Source organism: Rutilus rutilus (assembly GCF_951802725.1).
Source record: "Rutilus rutilus genome assembly, chromosome: 1".
NCBI lineage: Eukaryota > Metazoa > Chordata > Actinopteri > Cypriniformes > Leuciscidae > Rutilus > Rutilus rutilus.
In genome coordinates, this window is record NC_140209.1 from 35335891 (window position 1) to 35357325 (window position 21435).

General features: G+C 36.2%; 2 protein-coding genes across 2 annotated transcripts; both read left to right on the forward strand.

Annotated features, from left to right (window-relative positions):
• Window positions 1-200: 200 nt before the first annotated feature.
• On the forward strand, window positions 201-12630 carry LOC311300679 (uncharacterized protein). The gene is made up of 34 exons (XM_084425118.1): window positions 201-274; window positions 600-627; window positions 716-815; window positions 897-1037; window positions 1532-1743; window positions 1835-1971; window positions 2185-2303; window positions 2388-2543; window positions 2652-2860; window positions 2955-3037; window positions 4153-4283; window positions 4366-4491; window positions 4615-4805; window positions 4899-4990; window positions 5444-5574; window positions 5714-5838; window positions 5926-6043; window positions 6131-6343; window positions 6454-6624; window positions 6712-6864; window positions 6951-7000; window positions 7101-7233; window positions 7334-7416; window positions 7499-7628; window positions 8113-8303; window positions 8438-8528; window positions 8781-8904; window positions 9553-9740; window positions 9827-9982; window positions 10075-10208; window positions 10901-11040; window positions 11198-11292; window positions 11386-11638; window positions 12091-12630. The coding sequence occupies exons 3-34, from the start codon at window positions 744-746 to the stop codon at window positions 12171-12173; spliced, it is 4431 nt and encodes a 1476-aa protein (XP_084281244.1). The 5' UTR covers window positions 201-274; window positions 600-627; window positions 716-743; the 3' UTR covers window positions 12174-12630.
• Window positions 12631-14070: 1440 nt separating this feature from the next.
• rmi2 (RecQ mediated genome instability 2) lies at window positions 14071-21403 on the forward strand (the record flags this gene model as incomplete). The annotated part of the gene is made up of 2 exons (XM_084391476.1): window positions 14071-14441; window positions 21252-21403. The coding sequence occupies exons 1-2, from the start codon at window positions 14144-14146 to the stop codon at window positions 21401-21403; spliced, it is 450 nt and encodes a 149-aa protein (XP_084247602.1). The 5' UTR covers window positions 14071-14143.
• Window positions 21404-21435: the final 32 nt, after the last annotated feature.

The following is a 21435-nucleotide window of genomic DNA, read 5'->3' on the forward strand; positions in this document are numbered from 1 at the left end:
TCTCTTTTGCAGGCAAACTTCAGTTGTGAAAACTACAAAATCTTGTAAGTGGCTTTTAAAAATCAAAACAAATAGCGATCTGGATGTATTAGTGTTGATTAAGATCACATTTGTTTTGTCTTTTCTCTGTGAATCAGCTTTGACAAGATGGATCAGACATTATCATCAGTCCCTTCTAACCAGGCTGAAGCCCTGCTGGCGATCAGAGACTCAGTGATGATGATTCCTCCCGATGGTGAGGCAGAATCGAGCAATAACACTTGCTCATAAATACGTTGATCACATCAAAATAACTGAATTAAAATTAAAATTCTGCCCGAATTAAAGTGCGAATTGTGTTTTATTTCCCTCCAGAGTGCATTGAGAGAGCGAGTCAAGTAAGTAATGATGAACAAAAAGATACATTTCATGTTCAGTAGATTGTCTGTCTGTTTTTATGTTTCAACAACAAAAAAACAATTGTAATGCAACATTTGTTCTCACTCTTGCAGTGCACAACAACTCCTGTAAATGGTAAGCGACTGATTATATCCTACTTGATTTGAGATGTCAGTGATGTTTCTAAAACTTAAAGTCTTTGTTGTCTCGTCCTTTTCCAGAGTCTTCCCTCTGTGCAAGTGTCAACAGGTGAGCTTTTCTTTCTGCGCTCAAATGAGCTAAAGCACTGAGGACACAATGGTCTGTAATACATGTTGCATGCTCTTCTGGTTTGCAGCCGTGCTTTGGCTCAGTTCTTGAACGTGATGGCTCCGAATGCAACAGGCCCACAGAATCTTTGCAACTTCACTGTGCTGCAGTTTGCCTGTCTATCAACGGTAATATTACACAAGAGAAAAACACTTTGCTTTTTTTTAGTCATTGATTTAGTTTTAGTAAAAGCTCATTTGTGTCATCAGTTGTCACAGTTAAACTCTCAACAAGTGGCCGTCGTGTTGGCTTGCAAACAGCCCAGCAATGTGGGAAAAGAGACCTGGAAGCTTTTCTTCACTAAAACCAGCGCAAACCTTGATGATGCACTGCTAACATTTTCCAACATGGTAAGAAGCCTGTTTTTTAATATCACACTACTGGACAAATTCTTGGGGGCAGGAAGATTTTATAATTTTTTGCAAAGAAGTCTCTTATGCTCACCATTATACTTATCATTATTACTCGTCTTCAGTGTCACATGATCCTTCAGAAATCATACTGATTTGATGCTTAAGAATTTTTTTATCATTATTAATGTTGAAAACAGATGTGCTGCTTAATATTTTTGTGGAAACTGTGATTAATTAGCATTCGTTTGACATAGAAATATTATGTATTTACTGTCCTTGTTGAATAAAAGTAAAAAAAATAAAGAAACTCTGACTTACCCCAGACTTTTGAAATGCAGTGTATATATAAAATATTAAAAGAAAGTTACCAAAAAAAAAAAAAAAAAGTCTGAATTCATTTTAAACTAAATAAAATAAAACACTTACCAACCTCATATTACATTATGTTATATCATATTTAATGTGATATCTAAAATGTGTTTATTTTCCAGACTCCGAGTCCCAGCAATGTGTCTTTGTCTGATGTTCTGGATGTGCTTGTTGACGTCCGGGTCGATCGCTTTAGTCCTCAGAGGCTGAGAGATCCTGTCTTCATTCGCTCATGGTTTCAGGGGCGACTAAAGCCCTTCTTACCATCAGTATCTCAAAGAGCCCTGTCCTGTCTCAGCAGCAAAAACCTCACCTGTGAAAGTTACCGCACAATGTAAGTTGGTCTTAGTTACATTGTACGAAGTGACGAGGTAATTTTCAGACACTAAGATAAAAAATGAAATACGGTGTTTGTTATCTTTCAGCACTGAGGCTTTTGTGAATGCTCCTCTACGAGATGGACAAGACGTTTGCAATCCACTGAAACCTAATGCCACTGAAAGACAGGATCTGATCTACAAAGAGTTCATGAAAGCTTTCCTCTCTCGCAATGACACTGATGGTTGGTTTGGGATATTTTAACCCTCTTTGAATTCAACATGAAAGTATGCAAACGTTCACAATGTGAAATCATTTGCACAAATATTGTGTCATGCCCCGTTTAAAAGATCAAGTGCCAATGCCAAATACCAACTGTAAGACAACTTACAAATTTTGGGTTCACATTAAACTAATATAATGAATCACAATGAAAATGTTCTTGTGGCTCTTTCAGATCCCAGGTGCCTTACAAATTCAACCAACAGTACGCAGTGGATCAACAGAAACTTTGGGCCGTTCGTTCAGTCAGCTCCCCTAACGGACCTTGCGGAACTGAACAGAAACTTCACAGCGGTGAGTGTTAAATGTTGCAATTTATGCAAAACACCTTTGAAAAAACAACAACCATTGTGACAGTCAATTTGTTTGTCAATTTAGGTGGATGTTCTACCTCTTTTGGGTCTAAAACAACTAGTTGAGTTTTCAGTCACTCCTGGTGCACTTAAGGATCCTCCAAGTGTCATCAATGTCATGCAGCTTGTTAAGGATTGCCAGCTCTCCGTTTTCTTTGACCTTCTTTCCCTGAAAGTGAAGGTGTGAAAACGATGTTCATACTAATCAAACTTTTTTAAAAAGTACTAAAACAACTTTTTAAAGAGTAACTATGCTAATGATGCAATGATATTATTGTCTCCTGTCCAGGACGCCCGACTCACACCAGATGTAAACGCAGCACTGATAAAACAGATATTTGACAGAGCCAACCTGTCTAATATAAATGTCACTAATCAGGAAGTTCTAGTCTGGTTCCAGGACAGACTAAAACCTCTGTTAGCCAACCTTTCAGAAAGCCTTGTGTCTCCGTTTTTTACCATCCTCAGAGCAAGGGACTGCAATATCACTCAATCCGCGTAAGAACAAAAGATCTGTACATTGCATTTATGTGAGTATACATTGGAACACGTTGAAAGAAAACATTATACACTGTTAATTTTCAATTCACAGACTGAGGCTGTTAAACTTAGAATCTTCAATACCCACAAATACCAAAAATGCAATCTACAACAGCATTCTTCAGTCCTTCAGAGGTATTTCTTCATTAAACATCACATAAAAGTCATTGAGTGATGATACAACTAAAAAAGAATAAACTTAGTAATTTTATAAATATAAAAACAGTACATTTTATACTTATAAAATTTAAAGGGGTCATGACATGAGAAACCAAATTTGCCTTGATCTTTTGGTATATAAGAGGTCTTTGTACCATTAAAACTTCCTGCAAGTTTCATAGCTTTAGACGCCCTCCCCATTATAAACGAATCATTTATTTAATCAAGCTCTAAATACTGGATCCATGGTAAGAAGTGACGTCACGGTACGAAGTGACGCACCAGTCGTTTGCATATGACCGCCTCCAGCACAAGACTACTGTCTGTGCCTCATAGTCATTTCGCATCGTCGCATGATTCGTTGTCACGCGCCCCACAGGAGTCCAGTCGTCGACGTGCAGCGAGTGGGTCTCTTTACAAGATTGCTATGTGGCCGCCAAAGCCTTATTTGATCGGTGAGTGATGTGTAGAGACGATTGTGACAGGGCGCATGTTACGGAGAGAGCGAGCGAGAGCGCCCCGGCCGCGCGCGCGCTCTCTCACTGTCTTTCTCTCTCTCTCTCTCCCTCCCTCCCTCGCGCATATGCATCAAAATAACCCGTATTCAAGTGTTTCTGGTTACAAATCTGACATATTCATTCAAAATAGCTTCACACTGTCCATGTGGACACGGGGTAATCCATTCTTAGTTGTTAGTGGTGGACAGATGGTTCATTTTCTGGCTTTCTCTATCTATGTTAATAATTGATGCATAGGCGCTGACGTTAGCCAATCATAACAGTGGGTGTTAACACTGAACTCTTAAAGGGGAAACACCCCCAAAACAGACTGTTTGATTTAGAGCATGAGAAACAGGGTGGGAAAAGGTCATAAATAACTCAATTTTAAACGTTTTTTGTCCAAAAAACTATAGTAATACTATAATTGCACCTAAGGGAATATAATAAAATAAAATAAAAAACCATGTCATGTCTTTAATAAATGATATTTAGAAATTATTTTATTTTTATCAGTATCTTGTTTTATTCACTTAACATTGGATAAGATACAACATTTATATGTTTTTTTTTTTGTTTTGTTTTTTCTTGCAGGGCCACAGCCTCTGAGGTGCTACAGAAACAACAGCTTTATCACGTTCCTAAACGAAAGCCTGTTCGGCTTTGGGCCGCTTCCAAATCTGACCACCTTCCTCTCTCTGATACCACAATCTCGGATATCTGAGGTACGCTCCATATCAACTCTACAGTTCTGATGCTCAGTGTAGATGATGTAACTGTAACTGGTGTTTAATTCATGTATTTCAGCTCGTAAACTCTGCATCTCCTTCTGAGCTGGGAGCCTACCTCAGACAGCTGGAAGTGGTGAACAATGATTCACAAATCTGTGTCATCTTTAACAACTTTGTCAGAACCCCTCAGTTCTTTGACACCGTGAGTTTTGCTTTATTTGCACATAATACAATGTTCAAAACACATTTATGTAGGGACACTTACATATAATAATATTACAATTCAATGTTTTAATCATTGTGCGTGCTTATTTCTTTTTTGCAGGAAGAGGTTCCAGATCATCTTAAAAGCGCCATCCTTCCCTGTGTCTGGCCTCTGGCACTGAAAAGTGACAACCAGACGGAAATTGATTTGTGGTTTAACCATAGATTGAGGCTCTACTTGAAGTTCCTGAACAAAGATACACTAGGGTCAAAAGACACGCTGAATGCATCTTGCCTGTCATACAGGAAAATGTCAGTGCAAATGGCTACAGTCAAATCTGTTTGCTTGGAAGTTTAAATGCAAAGTCTTTTGTAACTTTTAAAGTGCTTTCTCTGTTCTTCTAGGGTCAATGTTTTAGGAAACAATTTCACCTTTAATGGTTCTCAGATTTCCCGTGCAGATGTGTACACCATCATTAAGACCTATCTGAAAGCAGGTGAATTAGTCTTTTTTTTCTCTTCAAAAATGGACTTATATATATTAAAGAAATTAATACTTTTATTCACCAAAGATCAAAAGTGACAACAAAGACATTTATAATATTACAAAAGATTTTTATTTCAAACTCTATTCATTAAAAAATCTTGAGCAAATATATGATGGTTTCCACAAAAAAATATTAAACAGCGCAACAGTTTTTAACATTGATAATATAAAATGTTTCTTGAGCAGCAAATCATCATATTAGGATGATTTTTGAAGGATCATGTGACACTAAAGATGAGTAATGATGCTAAAAAATAAATTAGGCTGGAAAAAATTCCTTTTAAAAACATGTTTTAAAATAGTAAACTGTTATTCAGTTGTAATAATATTTAACAATATAACTTTTTTTCTTACTGAAATGTATGTATATAACAAAAAATAATAAAATGTTAATACATTTCAGACGCTGCTCCAAAATGCTTCAACCAATCTGACGCGACACTTAACTCAACTGCGTGGTTTGTAAACCACATTGGTACATTTATAACTTTTCTGAGTCTGGACGATCTCTACTCTTTCGGTTCTGAGAGCACGGTATGAACTATATCCACTTGTTTGCATAGATAAACCATCAATACTTGATTTATCATCAGACCATGTTTTGAGTGACATTATACTGGTGAAAGCGAATTAATACATATTGCTTATTCCTGTCCCATTTTGTTGTTTGCAGATACAAATCTTCACTGTGAACCCTGAAAACTTAAAACTTTTCGATCAAAAGACACTTCCACGGAATGTGCTCAGCCGCTACACTGAACTCCTCTTTCGGCAAAACCCCAGCTTTAGTTTGTTTGAGTAAGTTTGAACTGAGACCAGATCAAAATCTCAGAGCGTTCTCCGAGTTCAGTTGTCAAAGCATTAACTATGTTCTCTGTGCTCTAGCTTGCCTTTAGTTTTGCAGTGCGATGCCCCAGTATTAGCCTTTACAGCACTAAACGAGACTCAAACTAATACTGTTCTTACAAACTTTAAGTCATCTTGCTCCAATGTGGATCCTGCAGTAAGTATTCCATCATAACTCAAAGTCAAGTCATTTCTTCATGTAACTGTGTTGTAACTGGCTGATATTCCTTATACACGTGTTCAGATATCTACAGCCCTTGCGGGAAACATCAAAACCATAGATGCTAATGCTATTAGCAGTTTGGGAAATCAAGTCGTTGGCTTAACAACTGCACAATTAAGCTCCGCATCTCCATCGGTTCTTATCTCTGGGCTCTCAACACTGAGCAATGTGTCTGGATGGAGCTTTGGACAAGCCCAGACAATCATAAAAGTGCTTCTCAGTGGAACATTTCAGGTATTTTTTAAGTTTCCAATGGAAGAAACTTCCCTTAAAAGTTGTTGAAATTACCTCTTCATCAGAACCTCAAAATAAATACAAGAAATAACTTTTTGTACTTTCTGCAGATCACCAGTTCCAGCAGCTTGCAGAGTATTGGATCCCTGATTGTTGGGATCCCTTCAACAATACTGACATTAATTAATACGGCACAAATTCTCGAAACATCTAAAAACATAGAATTTGTAAGAAACATACTGAGTGCCCCAGATATTGTTCAGAAGACCTTTGTGACCCAGGTATGCGAACAACATTCATGCGCATTAAGAGACATTTCGAGTGCAAACCATATAAAGTTGGGTCTTAAACGTCTTTTCTATCTTTAGATAATCAGAGTGGGTTCGACACCATCTGACCTAGTGACAAACATTCCCGATGATATGGCTGTTCAGATTCCAAGAAACTTTGTGAATATTCCCTCCGATTTAGATGTAACAGTCGTGAAAAAGTTTAACAATAAAAAATGGAAACCTGAACAGGTACTATAACTTACAAAAATAAAAATGATTCTATAGTTTTTACATGTAGATGGTTTTTTCTGCTAATGGCATGTTTTTATTTATAGGCAGTTCTGTTCTTTGATACTGTTGCGAATGCTTTTAATCAATCTGATGAGTAAGGATCTTTGCAAACTTTTTTTAACTGGTTTATGCAAAAATACATTATGAGTATGCATTGAAAGTAACAATGGTAAATGCATGACTTTTTTCGACAGCTTGTCAGTGGACGTTTTGCAAGGATTTACATGCTCCCGTGTACAGACATTTCTCCCAGCTAAAACCAAAGGCCTGATCAAAGCCTGCCGACGGAGATCAGGCAGACCTAAGGTGGTACTGAGCGAGACTCAGGTGAGAGCTGACAAAAACTGGTATTTAAAAATATGTTCAGTTGAGCTTAAACTCAAAACGTGAACAAATGAACATGATTTGTTGCTAATTGTTTTCCTAGCTGACTTGCATGTACAACATTATTAGAAAGGACTCAATTGTGGATTTTACCAGCTATCCCTCTGATATGTTGCTGTACTACAAGTAAGTTTTATCTGTAATTTTATTAATGTTCAGAAATTTTTCAATGGACTATTCTGTTAAAGTTGTCTGTTGTCCTCCTCAGTTATGAAACAATCAACAAAACCCTCTGCAAGGCATATTTTGCTGAGGTCGGAGCAGCAGATCTCTCAATCTTTTCAAGCACACTGAGTGGAAGAAGGGACATCTTGTGGAGAAATGCTGTAAATTGCTTTGTAAGTATCGTCCAGTGATATTGATTATTTAAGGCCCAGACACACCAAACTGACATCAGAGAACTAGCAATGACGAAACCCGACTGCGGCGTCGCCTGCATCTAGGCCAAAATGTTGTGCTTGAACACACCGCAAACTAGCATGTTGAGAGGAAATAACTCTCCATACCAGCAGATGGCAGTAGTCATTCCAAAAAGCCAAACCGTCACTTTTGTTTTTCTTTTTTTGTGCACTGGTTCACTAAGCTAAACAGCCAATCAGAGTGATCTCTCTCACCAAAGGGCTCAGCCGCAGATTTAACATGCTCAATCAGCCGAAAAGCCACCAACACTGTTGTGTAATTGTCCGAATTGTGTGTAAAATGCACTGCAAAAATCAGCTCAACGACGGCCCGACGATGTCCGATTGTCGGCTTGGTGTGTCACGGCCTGAAGATATTATGATTTGATATTTTTATTAAAAATGTACATATTATACAATTCAGGGCATTAATGGAACAAGCATCCAGAAACAGGATTTAGCAGTGCTGGGCAACTTGGCATGTGCTGCGAACCGTGAATTCATTACAAACTCAGACCCAGAAATCCTTGAGAACTTGAAGAACTGCAGTACTCTCTCAACTGAGCAAATAACAGCCATGGAAGCTGTTCTTCAGAAGGGAACTTCAAAATATGGGCAAGTTATCTTGATATTAAAGGAGTCAACTTATCATTATGCAGAGAATCTTTTTTTCAGTCCTTATTATGTGCATTAGTAAGTGCACTGGTTATGACTGTCTGGTAATGAAAGATTATGATTGTATTATTTAGACCATCAGGAAGCTGGAATCAGAAAACGCTTAGTGATCTGGGAATTCTGCCCTTGTACTTCTCAAACAAGTTTTGGGGATCATTCAAACAGGTACATTACATATGAAAACCATACACAGTTGAGCTTCACTGTAAAACTACTTGGATTGCGTTTTACAAGAAAATACAGTGTTAGCCAAAATTGCACATTTAATTCAATGTTACCTGTCATTTCCTTGTAATTATTGGTGAATTTTACTAGCAATTTCGGAGTGAAAAGTGTTTCAAAGTAAAACCTACACCAGATTTCAGTAAACACTGACTAAACCTGTAATATTTTAAATGTCCCTCTTGTTTTAAACAGAGTGATTTGAGCAAGTTCTTCAAAACCTTCTTAAAATTTGTGCGTGTACGAAACACACCAAAACCACAACTGAAAAGTCTGTTTAGGGCAATCATTCTACCCTTCACAAGAGCCAGAAGAGCAGGTATGCCATATTTATCTCAGATATTCTTTTTAAATATATTCTCATATTTTTACAATTAAACAATGTTGTCCTGAGTGTGCAAGTGTGATCCATATCCACCTAGTTTTTCAATGTGAAAGTAATCTATTTCCAGTAAATGTGCTAGGTTTCAGATTTATTAGCTGCTATAGGTAAATAACTAGAAGAATAACAAAGTGCAGTAAACAGTAAAACTATTTACCATTGTAAATGGTTACGTGATTTGTGATTGAAACCAGTTTATGATTTCAATAATAAGTTAAAATAAATTAACAAACACCAGTTTGCATTATCATAATGGACTGTTTTTAATCGGATTCAAGTTCAAGTTGCAAATGGCGCCCGCTCTTATGTTAAAAATAAAGTGGATAGAGTATGGAAGCTTGTTTCCCCCCACGGAATAAATAAATAAATAAAAGTCACAATTATGACTTTGTTTTTTTGTAATTGCAAGTTTATATCTCACAATTCTGATTCTATAAACTCGCAGTCGCAGAGAAAAGTCAAAATATTGTGAGATAAAATGTCACAATTACCTTCTTTTTTTTTTTGTGGTGGAAACGAGCTTCCATAATAGAGTAACATTTAACCACAAAATTTCCTAAATCATTTGTTCACTTGTGTTTCAAGCGGGTGATTGTACCACTGGCACCATCACTAGTACTATCATCAGCGATGACGCCTTCCCCTTTGGATATGATGAGTTGCAGTTCAGAAACTGTCTGAATGCTATTGTAGTGAGGGACAACCTCGCTAGCCTGTGTGCAAAGATTGAGGATAGCGCCTTCCAGAGAATCATTCTGGACAAACTCAATGAGGTAATATGTCATATATTAAGATCTGATCAAATCATCCAGGACATCCAGGACAGTTTTAATGTATATGCATTGCTCTTGTCCATCAGACATCACCAAATGGCCTTTCAGAGGATCAGGTCCTGGTGCTGAAGTCAGTGTCCAGGAACGCAACAGCAAATGAAATAAGCAAGTGGAACATCACTAAAATCGACACACTGGCTGCGCTGATGAATTCGGATGATGGCGGATGGTCCTCTGAACAGGTGCAGATTTTGACATGAATTTTCTGACGAATCTTACTTCTTACAGATGCCAACTATTTGGTTTTGTGTTAAAATATTCATTTATCTTTCAGAGCAAACAAATCATTACCAAATACCTAAGCGCTAACAATAACCTGACTGCCACTGAGCTGAATGTAGTGAAAGGACCAAATCTCTGCTCTCTGAATGTCAGCACAGTGTCAACAATATTGCCTGAAAGCATACGGTAAAGACTTAAGCCAGATGTAGTACTCTGAAATGTTTATTATTGGTTGGTGTATATTTATGTGTATATATATATATATATATATATATATATATATATGCACACACACACACACACACATGCTATTTTTCAAAAGTTTGGGGTCTGTAAGATTTTTTCATGTTTTTGAAAGAAGTCTCTTATGGTCACCTAAGCAGCAATTATTTTTTAATAAAAATATAGCAATATAACAGCAATATTGTGAAATATTAAATACAATTCAAACTACATTTGATTGAATTTTACAATGTAATGTATTCCTGAATCTTCTGCATGATTCCTCCCGTCTTCAGTGTCACATGATCCATCAGAAATTATTCTAATATCCAGAAACATTTCTTATTATTATCAATGTTGAAAACTGTTAACTACAGCTGATTAATATTTTTTTTGTGGAAACCATGTTGCATTTTTTCAGGATTGTTTGGTGATTAAAATTCCGCAACGATTTCTTCAAAATAGAAATTTATTTTAACATTAAAAATGTCTGTACTGTCAGATTTGATGAATTGAATGCATCCTTGCTGAACCCAACATTTTTTTAATGGTATTGTGTGTGTGTATATATATTTTTCCTGACAATACATAGTTATATATTTGTATTGCATTTAATGCTCAATCACAAGATTTCTCTGTATTATCCTCAATAACAGCCAGACCGATGCTTTGGATGTGTCTCAATGTTCATCTGACAACAAGAAGGCCCTCTTCACCATTGCTAACAGAGCATTTCCCATACCTGTAAACCAGAGTGGAATTATGTCCATTTTCCAGTTAATGGAACCCTTTCTTGGTAAGTGAGCACTTTAATTGTCAATTAAAGCCCACCGAATGACCGAATGCACATGCACCTTGACGAATCGTCGTGCCACTTTTAAAATACCAGCTCTGGTGTGCACACAGATTGACAAACAATCAGTTCACTTTACGCTTTTCTTGTTTTCTTGTAGGTGGTGCAGATCTAGCTTACATTAGGAATCTGACAACATATAATGTCAGCATGAGCCTGTCCACTTTCAGAAATCTGGACACAAACGTGATCTTGGTGAGCAAAGAAAATCATTTTATATTTGTCATTTCTTCCTCTATGTTTTCATCATGTATACACATCACGACGTCCACTTGTTTTATGTTACAGAGCCTCAGTGTGTCAGAGGTCGTGGGTCTTCTTGGTAACAATTTGCAGGATCTGAAAACATTTGAAAATGACACGGTCGTACGGGCCTGGATCTCACTGCAGTTCCAGTCGGAGCTGGACAAACTGGGTATCAGTCTGACTGGAGGAAAAGCAGACCCAACAACTGCTGTCACGACTGTCACGACTGTCACAACTGTCACGACTGTCAAAGCTACCACTGCTGTCACTAAGCAGACTACTTCAGGCGCTCCAGGTGAGTTGGCAAAAAATAATCTTAAACCCTGCCATCATTTACTCACCCTCATGTCGTTCCAAAAACTAAGATATTTTTAATGAAATCTGAAAGATTTCTGTCCCTCCAGACGGAAATGTTTATAATACGTGAATAAAAGCCTAAATTAAATCTGTTCATCATATAAAGTGACCATGTCTCTTATAAACCGCTCCATTCGTATGGATTCGTTTTGAGATAAGAAGTCTTTATGAACGTTTTGAAGCATCAGAGTTTAGGGTGAATAGACTTTCAGTGGAGGGACAGAAATCTCTCAGATTTCATTAAAAGATGAACATAAGTCTTATTGTTTTGGAATCACATGAGGGTGAGTAATTAATGACAGAATTTTCCTTTTTGACTGAACTAACCCGACAAGTTTTAAAATGCTGAAGCCTATTAGAAATCATAACTTTATGTTGTTGTTTTTCAAGGAATTGGACGCAGTGGATGGTCAGTTTCTCTCAGCATACTTGTACTCATTTTTACCATCATCAAAGTGGAGATTATATACTGACCCCAAATCGGCCACACAGTAACTTGACCAAATAATGCAACTATGAGACTCTCCAGTGGACTAAATATATAAATATATAGAATTATTACAATCTAGTCTACTTAATCTGTTTAAAATCACACATTTTTTTTTGGCTTGTCATTTGTCTTATTCTATAATTCATCCTATTTATAATTGTCCTATATATATATATATATATAGTAATTGACATATATGGAAAGAGAAATGTTTTACTAATAGTCCAAGGATGTACAACCTTTTGATTGAAATATGTATACAACTCTCTTATACAATAAAGCTTCTATATTTAAGTGCTTCAAATATTTAGAATCGTTATATGAATGTCTTTACTTTAGCATCACAAAAAAATTAAATGTTCTATGAATGGTGCCTAATTATTTATTATTTATGTCAATGAATAAAATGGTATAAAATGAATAAATGGTACTCTATGATGAACAAAATTACAGCTATCCGGTTTATTATTTCTTCATAAGTTTTTACAGAAGATTCTAAAGAACCAAAATCAGAATGTATAGGTTGCTATACGTATCTTTATTCCTAACTTTAAAATCAAGATGAGCTTTATATATGTATTGATTTTGAAGTTAGGAATAAAGATACTTACACATGTATGATTACACACACATTGCTGGCTGAGTATTAACTGTTTACATGAAGGTTCCAAAAATTAAGAGAAGTAAATTAGATTATATAAAAAAACTACAGTAATCTACAGTAACCTTTTTATTGATTACACGATCGAGTTATTCTCACAAAGGGTAGTACATTTTTCATAATTTACTTCCATAACATTCATATAAAGCCTACTGCTTATATATGGTATGTTCAGAAGGTTTTCCAGGTTTGTGGAATCGCACACACAAGTCATGTGCTGATCAATGAAAACTCAGATCCACACAGTATGTGATCACTGGAACACATTAATTCTTATATGAATTATCACTCAGTGAGTCATTTAACCACTTATTACTGTCTTTGAAAGGCTATTGTCTTTAAAACACATTAAAATGTACAAATTCACGCCATTTCATATTTACATGCAATGCAGGGATACCTCAACTTGTTTTGTCATCTGAACCTCTTTGACCTAATATTTGTTCTTGAAGTACCCCCTGAGATTTTAAGGAAAAAGGTTAGATCAATAATAATAAATAAGTAAATAATAAATAATAATAAAATTAAGTTCACAGTTCTCTGATGTCAGTTAATGGTCATATGACATGCAAGTAAACATAAATTATTTCAAATTATTAATTTTTTCTATACTTTTTATTTATAATTATTAATTATAATTAAATTAATAGCTTTAATTAAACACTGCACGAACCCATACAATTGTATGCGCTTCATGTTGATAATGGAGTGTATTTTATTCTCTTTGAATTTTTATATAAATATGGTACAAGATTATCCAATTCAAAACAATTTGATAAACGAGGTCAAAATAATCACAAAGTATTCTGATTATATTACTTTAAAGCCTGGTTTCACAGACAGGTCTTAGATTAAACCAGGATTAGGCCTTAGTTCAATTAGGATGTTTAAGTAGCTTTTAAAAGCGTGCCTTAAAACACATTACTGTGTGCATCTTGAGACAAAACAATGGCACTGACACATTACTTTCAGTTAAAACAACTCAAACATGCGAGTTCCCTTGTCTGTGAATCCGGGGGTAAAATGTTATGTAAAGGACTAAATTACTTACTCAAATAATTGTAATGTAATCTGGAATCAGTAATACCCAGTAATCTACCCAGCAAATACATCAATGTTACTGTACATACATAGTAACAACAATACATAGTTATATCAATGTTTTTGTTACATTTTTGGTAACACTTGTTCTACTGAATACTCTGAGCCTTTATTTTGAAATAAAGTCGTCACGTCCGGTTCCTTTAAAATAAAAATAGCGCGCTTTTCACCAGCGGCAGCCAGGATAAAAGATGATGGGAGCAAGCGTTCTCTGTGCAGAAAAAACTCGAAGTCCTCCAGTGAAAGTGTTATCCAGCCAGCTGCGTGAAGGGAAAGAGTGCCAAACATCCAGCGGGAGGCCAGCGTATGTTATTCGACGACTGGGAGCGGCTGAGCGGAGCTCGTTACAGGTGTCAACGGTCTGGATGCAGGGGACAGTGCTGGAGGTGCAGCCCGATCACAACACGGTGCTCATTCTGGACGAGACAGGAAACTTCCTCGTCAGCGGCATCAACAGCGTGCCGAAAGGAAAACCCTGCCTGAGTCCTGGTTAGTCGCTTTTCAAATGTTTTTAAGACCATCTTTAGAATATTGTCTTTGAACTTCCGTTTTTGCGGTCGCTCTGTATATTTCTATGGCATTGCTGTCCAGGACTAATTAGCTTTTGAAGTGGATTTACTTAATGTAAAGTTAACTAAAGTTATCATTAGGATTGCAACATTTAAAGCAGATGTATTAACAAATGTCAGTAGACCGGTAAGATTTTAAAACGAGCCATTCATAAATACGCAAGATCGCTGTGAAAATGAAAATGCAGACCGGTGTTACAATATATTCGGTTCCTGAAATATTTGGTTCCAATGGGTGGAGCTACCATGAATATTCACGAGACCATAGCGTGCATGGGCGGGGCATATACAAGCGAGTGGAACAGAAATTATTAGCGTGAGCGCCTCAGATCGCGTTTTGTCCTAAACTACTGCTAACTGTTCGTTTCTCACGAATGACTGAGATTAAACTTTTTAAATGTATATTATTGAATGTTTAAATAAATATTTACAAATATATTCTTGTGTTTTGATTCTGTCTCCCAAAGTTGTCTGTAGGCTATTATTGAAATAGCTTGATGATAGCTCAAGACAACATAGGCTACTTGGAGTTGCATGTTGTTGCATGCTTTGAATGTTGCTTTACACTCAACTGAAAATCTTTTTGATACACAACTGTCAAAGGTTATCATAAATGTTAAGCTTCAGTTGCTTTAACAGTTGTTTTCTCTAGCAATGCTTTAGAACATTGGTCAAATTAAGTGATAATTATTTCAATTGTATTGATGTATACATAGCAAGGTCCAACTAAGTAATTTTATACTCAGTTTGTGCAATTTTTAGTTTTGAATGTACCATTCCAAAGGTAAGTGCACTTAATTGTAATAAAACAGAGACAAAACTCCAGCAAATTGATTCATTTAATTTAGTTTTTTATTTGGCAATGCCAAATTTAAAATTTTCTTTCATTGATATCATGCATGGGAGTACAAAATTAAGGGTGTTTGCATCTAGGGCAAATAAAAACCTCACTGTATAATATAGTATAAAACCTCATCTAAAAGTAGTATGGTGTTACTTAACTCACCTCTCATTGTGAAGTTCTGTGCCCTTCTAAGAAGGACATATTTTTAATTTCTTTTAGAAACACCATGAGGAACCTTTCCAGATTTTTTTAATCCATACAAGGTTTTAAACATTTCCTTATCTATATTGACAGCCCAAGTGACAAATTCAACAAAGATGGGTTGGTTTATTTATATGAATTGTGGTTGAGACTCGTTATTATTTTAAAACATCACCATAGCTAATTGGATGTTGAATTCTTCACAAACAATATGTACTGAACCAATTATTTATTGGCCAAAGCTGTGTACAATAGTAAATTGCACAGACATAGAGGTCAGAAATAGAGGTCAGTTTCTCAGGTGTGGTGGGATATGGGCATATAATTAAAAAGTATTCTCATTTAAAGAATATAATACATATAATTTTTATAATATAAATCTATATGCATAAAGTTATCTACCTATCCTAAATATGATCTATTCTAGACTGTTTAAAACTGATAAACAAAAACATCTGTTTTTTTAAAGCATTCATTCATTAACTCGAAATTATTTTTATAGTAAGATACAGTGTCTTAAAATTACATATTTTATTCATATTCAGCTGTAAAAACAAGAATGTTAGACAAGAGAAAAAAAATGGGATCAAGGACAAAATGAATACAGCAGGACTAATAAAATATTTACTATATTATTCAAATATGTATTTATAAATATACCTTTCCTTAATATTTTGGTATACCCATGCCCTTTTCTGTTCACTTGTTTACAAAAAGATTACATAAGAATGATAACAATACTAAACTGATAAGATGTAGGCCTAATTTTTATCATTAATTGTTAGTCATTATTATCAATTAATTTGACCACTGTGCATTGCTAGAGAAAACAACTGTTAATGCATCTGAAGCTTAACATTTATGACAACCTTTGATAAAGTAAAGGTTGTGTATCAAAAATATTTTCAGTTGAGTCAAAGCAACATCCAAAGCATGCAACATGCAACTCCAAGTTCTTATGTCGTCTTGAGCTATCAGCCTATAATTTAAAGGCAATTTAATAATATGCAGACAACTTTGGGAGACAGAATAAAGACACAAGAATATATTTGTAAATATTTATTTAAACAGCAATCACACACCTTTAAAAATCCTAATCTCAGTCACTCATGAGAAACTAACAGTTCTATAATGTCAGCAACAACTAATCTGGGAAAATTTGGAGAAATATGCCTTTATTGTAGCCAGGTCTTGCAACGCTTCCTACAGGATTAGTTCAGTTCAGGTAAACTCAGAGTACTGAAACACATGCTACAAAACGATGAATTATTTATAAAATATATACGACTAGTTTAAGATTAACTTCGTTCAACTTTATTACCTGTTTGAAATAAATAATCCATAAAACAAAACGAGCAGGCGCTCACGTTAATAATTTCCGTTCCACTCGCTTGTATTTGTCGCCCCGCCCACGCTATGGTCTCGTAAATATTCATGGTAGCTGCTCCACCCATTGGAACCAAATATTTCAGGAACCGAATATATTGTAACACCGGAACGAGCACAGCGCTGAAAAGGGGCGGGGCTTCATAAGGTCTGTAATATTCCTTTTTCTGCCAAATTATATTTTATAAATAATTCATCGTTTTGTAGCATGTGTTTCAGTACTCTGAGGCGAAACTCAATAGAACCAAACTGTCTATGAATAGAACGCTCCATAGCAACAGTTGCCCCCATGACGTGACGGCGCGGCCGCCATTATGGACTGAAAACTGAAGGAAAACGCCGAAAATAATGGGAGTCAATGGCACTGAACCAACTTAACATAACAAAAACTTAACATAACTTAATTTTTTCTGGCCGTCATATCTAAATATGAAAACAATTTAAAATACATTAATGAGGATGACCGACGTTAAATGGCAGAAAATGTTACGTCTATGTGTTGGTTATGCATGGCCTAATTACCCTTAGGAAAATTGTATTTTGGGACAAAATATTACTATAGCGGCTCTAGGATATTATAGAGGTATTACAGAACATAACATACTTCTGTGATGTTCTGTAATACCTCTATAATATTTTAAAGCTGCTATAGTATTTCTATAGTAGTCTTATCGTACTTCTATAGTATGTCCCAAATTACTATAGTATTCCTATAAGATTACTATAATTTTTTGTCCCAAAATACTATAAGATTCCTATAGTACTTTTTCGTAAGGGTACGTCCCCCACCGAATCGGCTTCATTAGCCTACCACTTACGGTTTGCAAAGATACAATTATAAAATTACTGCAAACCTTTAATCTATCAATATTTATGTTCTATTATGCATTTTCCTTGTTATATGAATAACAGAAATTCATGAAATATATAGGCAGACACACAGTAATAAGATATTTATTCAAATGTTGATTTTGAAATTAGTGAACATCACCATATATATGATTTGGAAAAATAAATAAATAAAATTATAAATGAACATTTCTAAAGACAGTTAATCTTTTACATAGAATATCACAAAAATATTAACAACTTGTTTTTTCAACATCTTCAGTGAAAGTGCACACAGTGAACGTTTCAATGGCAAGAACAAAAACAATCTGTGAATGTCCTATTACAGGCGGAAAGGTACAAAAAAGATGTGCAATCTAGCAAGTGCACACATGAACTATAAACAGTACTAAAATGGAAGTGGTGCCATAAGATCTCAGTAATTAATCAGACACCACCATCTATTGTGTGTGCATTTGTGTATGAGAAGTTTTTTTGTATTTTTTTCTTTTTGTGAGAGAAGAGGCATTGACATAGAATGGAAGCATTAGTCAAAAATGATTGCAGAACACTGCTTGCGGTTTGACCACTTGCTCATCTTCACAGTTTGGTTGTGTGGCGTGCAAACTGGCGCTAACGATTTCAGCAGCTTTCAGTCCATAATAGACCTTTCTCACAACTTCCGTATTTGTGACCGGAAATACGCAATCGTCGTGGTAATCTACTTCCTCCGCAGTCAAAGCAACATAAACAAATGGCGCAAGCAACTAGCAAGAGCTATTGACACGCTAATGATGTGTCATTTTAATTAACAGTTCAGTAACAGTTAGCCTCGCTCTCTACTTACCTTGATATTTATGGACAAATTCCGTGTGGAATTTTTTTTACCCTTTATTTCGTTTTTTCTTTTTGGTGATGAAGTTTTCCTCTACGAGTCGTCACATCAGCAAATGTATTATTTGGCAAATCCGTTAATGAAGTTGTGTAGACTCTTTGATCCATTTTAAACTTGCCCGCGTTTATGTTTTTCTGGTGTGTTGACGCTTGACAGGAACTCCGCTTCCACAACGATTACGTATTTCCGGTTATTGTGAGAAAGGTCTATGGCGGACGCGCCTCCGCAGCGCCATCTACAGACTGTTACCCATAACACAACAGAGTTCCAATCATAGATATCATATATAAGCCTTTATATGATATCTATGGTTCCAATAGCTTCTATACTCTTTGATAGAGCTGGTAACTTAAGTCCCACCCATCCGTAAAACCCCGCTGGACCTCTAGGTTGAAAAATCGTCAATGCAAGTGAATGTGAGAAAATAATTATTTTCTGGTCCCGTTTGAATTGTGCCATGAATGTGAACATATGTTGTCTGTGAATTTTTTTATATAATTTTTCATGTTACGAGTTTGACAGTATATGGTATGATTCTTTGGCTAGCAGTTGTGGAAAAGACATAACGAGAAAGACTACATGTCGCCTATGTGACGTCACCCCATAACACATTTTCCCTCCACTTGTCAAATCACGGTGCTAATGCTGGATAATCTATGGAGACAGATCGAGATGCCTGTGTGTTTTGTACCCAAATGTCACCATTCAAACCAAATGGGCTGTTCTTTCTTCAGATTCCCGCGTCGAAAGCAGCGAAGAGTTGTAGTCCACAAAGTGCTCTCACACAAAGTCTAACCGTATCAAACTTCTACCCGCTAAATTGTAGCATTCTTCACACGAAAAATTCTATAAAAAATTCACAGACAACACACGTTCAAATTCATGGCAAAATTCAAACGGGACCAGAAAATAATTATTTTCTCACATTCACTTGCATTGACGATTTTTCAACCTAGAGGTCCAGTGGGATTAGCGGAAGGGGCGGGACTTGCCAGCTCTGTTAACTAAATATGTGTTGCTATGTGTTATTTGTTGCTTAAAGTCCCTGTAAAGTCAAAATTAAGTATGTGTTCTGAGTTTGTCATACCACCGAAAAATGTGTTATTAGCCACCCAGCCCAAATTCAATGATTAAAAAAGCCGCCAAGTAAATAAAATAAGCTATCAAAATCTCGAAAAAATGAGCAGTAGTCTCAGCTCTCAAACGCTGGGGGCGTGTCCGCTGGCTGCGCTGAAACCACGCCCACTCGCGGGAAATATGACTCGCGCACAGCTCGTGCATGTCGGCGCGACGGGAGGATGAAGGCCGAAGCGGACAGCGGGAGATAGTCGGTTCGGCCCCATTCACCAGTAACAGCGGATTATCAGTGAATTCCAGTTGTCTCCAACGAAAGTAAACTATCCTGATCTCTACAGAGGCGGGTGTGGTGGTGATCATCAGCTCTCCATCAAGGTAACGTTAGCTCTTCACAAGATAAATCCACCTCCTCTTGATATGATCATTTTTCGGAAATTTAAATAAGGACACCAATCTGTTTTCTAAGTGATTGCATCCAGGGAATACGCATTTACATGACGAAGGCATAGCCAGAGCCGTGGGCATAGTAGCTAGCAAACTGTAGGCTGTCTGATAGTAACTCGCGATTGAGCGATAGGCTTAGTGACTCCGTGCGTCATCAAGTAGGGGCCCAATCAAGCTCAGGGGGTCGCAGTGCGTCATCGAGCCCCCGTTTTAGCCCCGCCCAAAAAATCCGGCTCACAGCAAGGGTGAAAAACTGTTAAACGGTCTAACTCCACAATTTAGTACTTCACAGTTCTCAGTCTTTGTAACATGTTTTAGCAATACATTTCTAGCACTTATAATGTGTTTAGAATTTTTTTGTAGAATTGCCTTTACAGGGACTTTAATATTTTTTTTGGAACCTATTATACTTTTTTTTCAGGATTAATTGATGAATAAAAAGTTCAAAAGAACAGCATGCATTCTAGAAAAATCATTTTAACCCATCCTTGCTAGTTGCTACATAAAAGTAGTAATTTCTTTCAAAAAAGAAAAGGAAATAAATTACTGTCCCCAAACTTTTGAATGATTAGTGCATATTGTTACAAAACATAAATAAATTGTTCTTAAAAAAATATATATATATATTATTATTATTATTTTTTTTTTTTAAATAGAGAACCATTATTAAATTGTAATAATATTTCACAGTAGTAGTGTGAGTAGTGTTTTCACACTGAAAAAGTGCACTTCATTGGACACTTCATGTCACACACTTCCTACGATCTAGAGAGGGCGAGGGCATTAGACTCTCAGAACAAAATAACCGTATAAAAATCATACACTAGAGGGATGAGTTCATAGTGCATAGTAAGTCATTTGGACCACAACAATACTGTTAGTGTTACTTTGTGCTTATTTACATGTCCTGTATGACCCGTGAATATTAATTGGGTTACATCCGCGAACATGCCACAAAGGAGATCTTTTCACCAGTGAGGTATTTTTATTTTAGCATTTGCAGTGTTATCAGACTATCTTTCCTATGAAAACAAATAGATTGTTTTTGTCCACAGGTAAATACGTCATGGTTATGGGTGTCATCCAGTCTCACAATCCAGAGCCAGTGTTGCGTGCTGTGAAGATGGCGGATCTTTCTGAAAATGCGTTGATTCACCGGAAAAACTGGATCTATGAAGTAGAAGATCTCCAGCAGATTTTGCCCTAAATCTTTTGTTTTACTGATTTCATTTTCTTTGT

Coding starts and splice junctions, on each gene's coding strand:
- LOC311300679 (XM_084425118.1), top strand. CDS start 744: ATGGCTCCGAATGCAACAGGCCCACAGAATCTTTGCAACTTCACTGTG. Junction 2,304..2,387: donor TGAACAGAAACTTCACAGCG/GTGAGTGTTAAA, acceptor TTGTCAATTTAG/GTGGATGTTCTACCTCTTTT. Junction 2,861..2,954: donor TGCAATATCACTCAATCCGC/GTAAGAACAAAA, acceptor TTCAATTCACAG/ACTGAGGCTGTTAAACTTAG.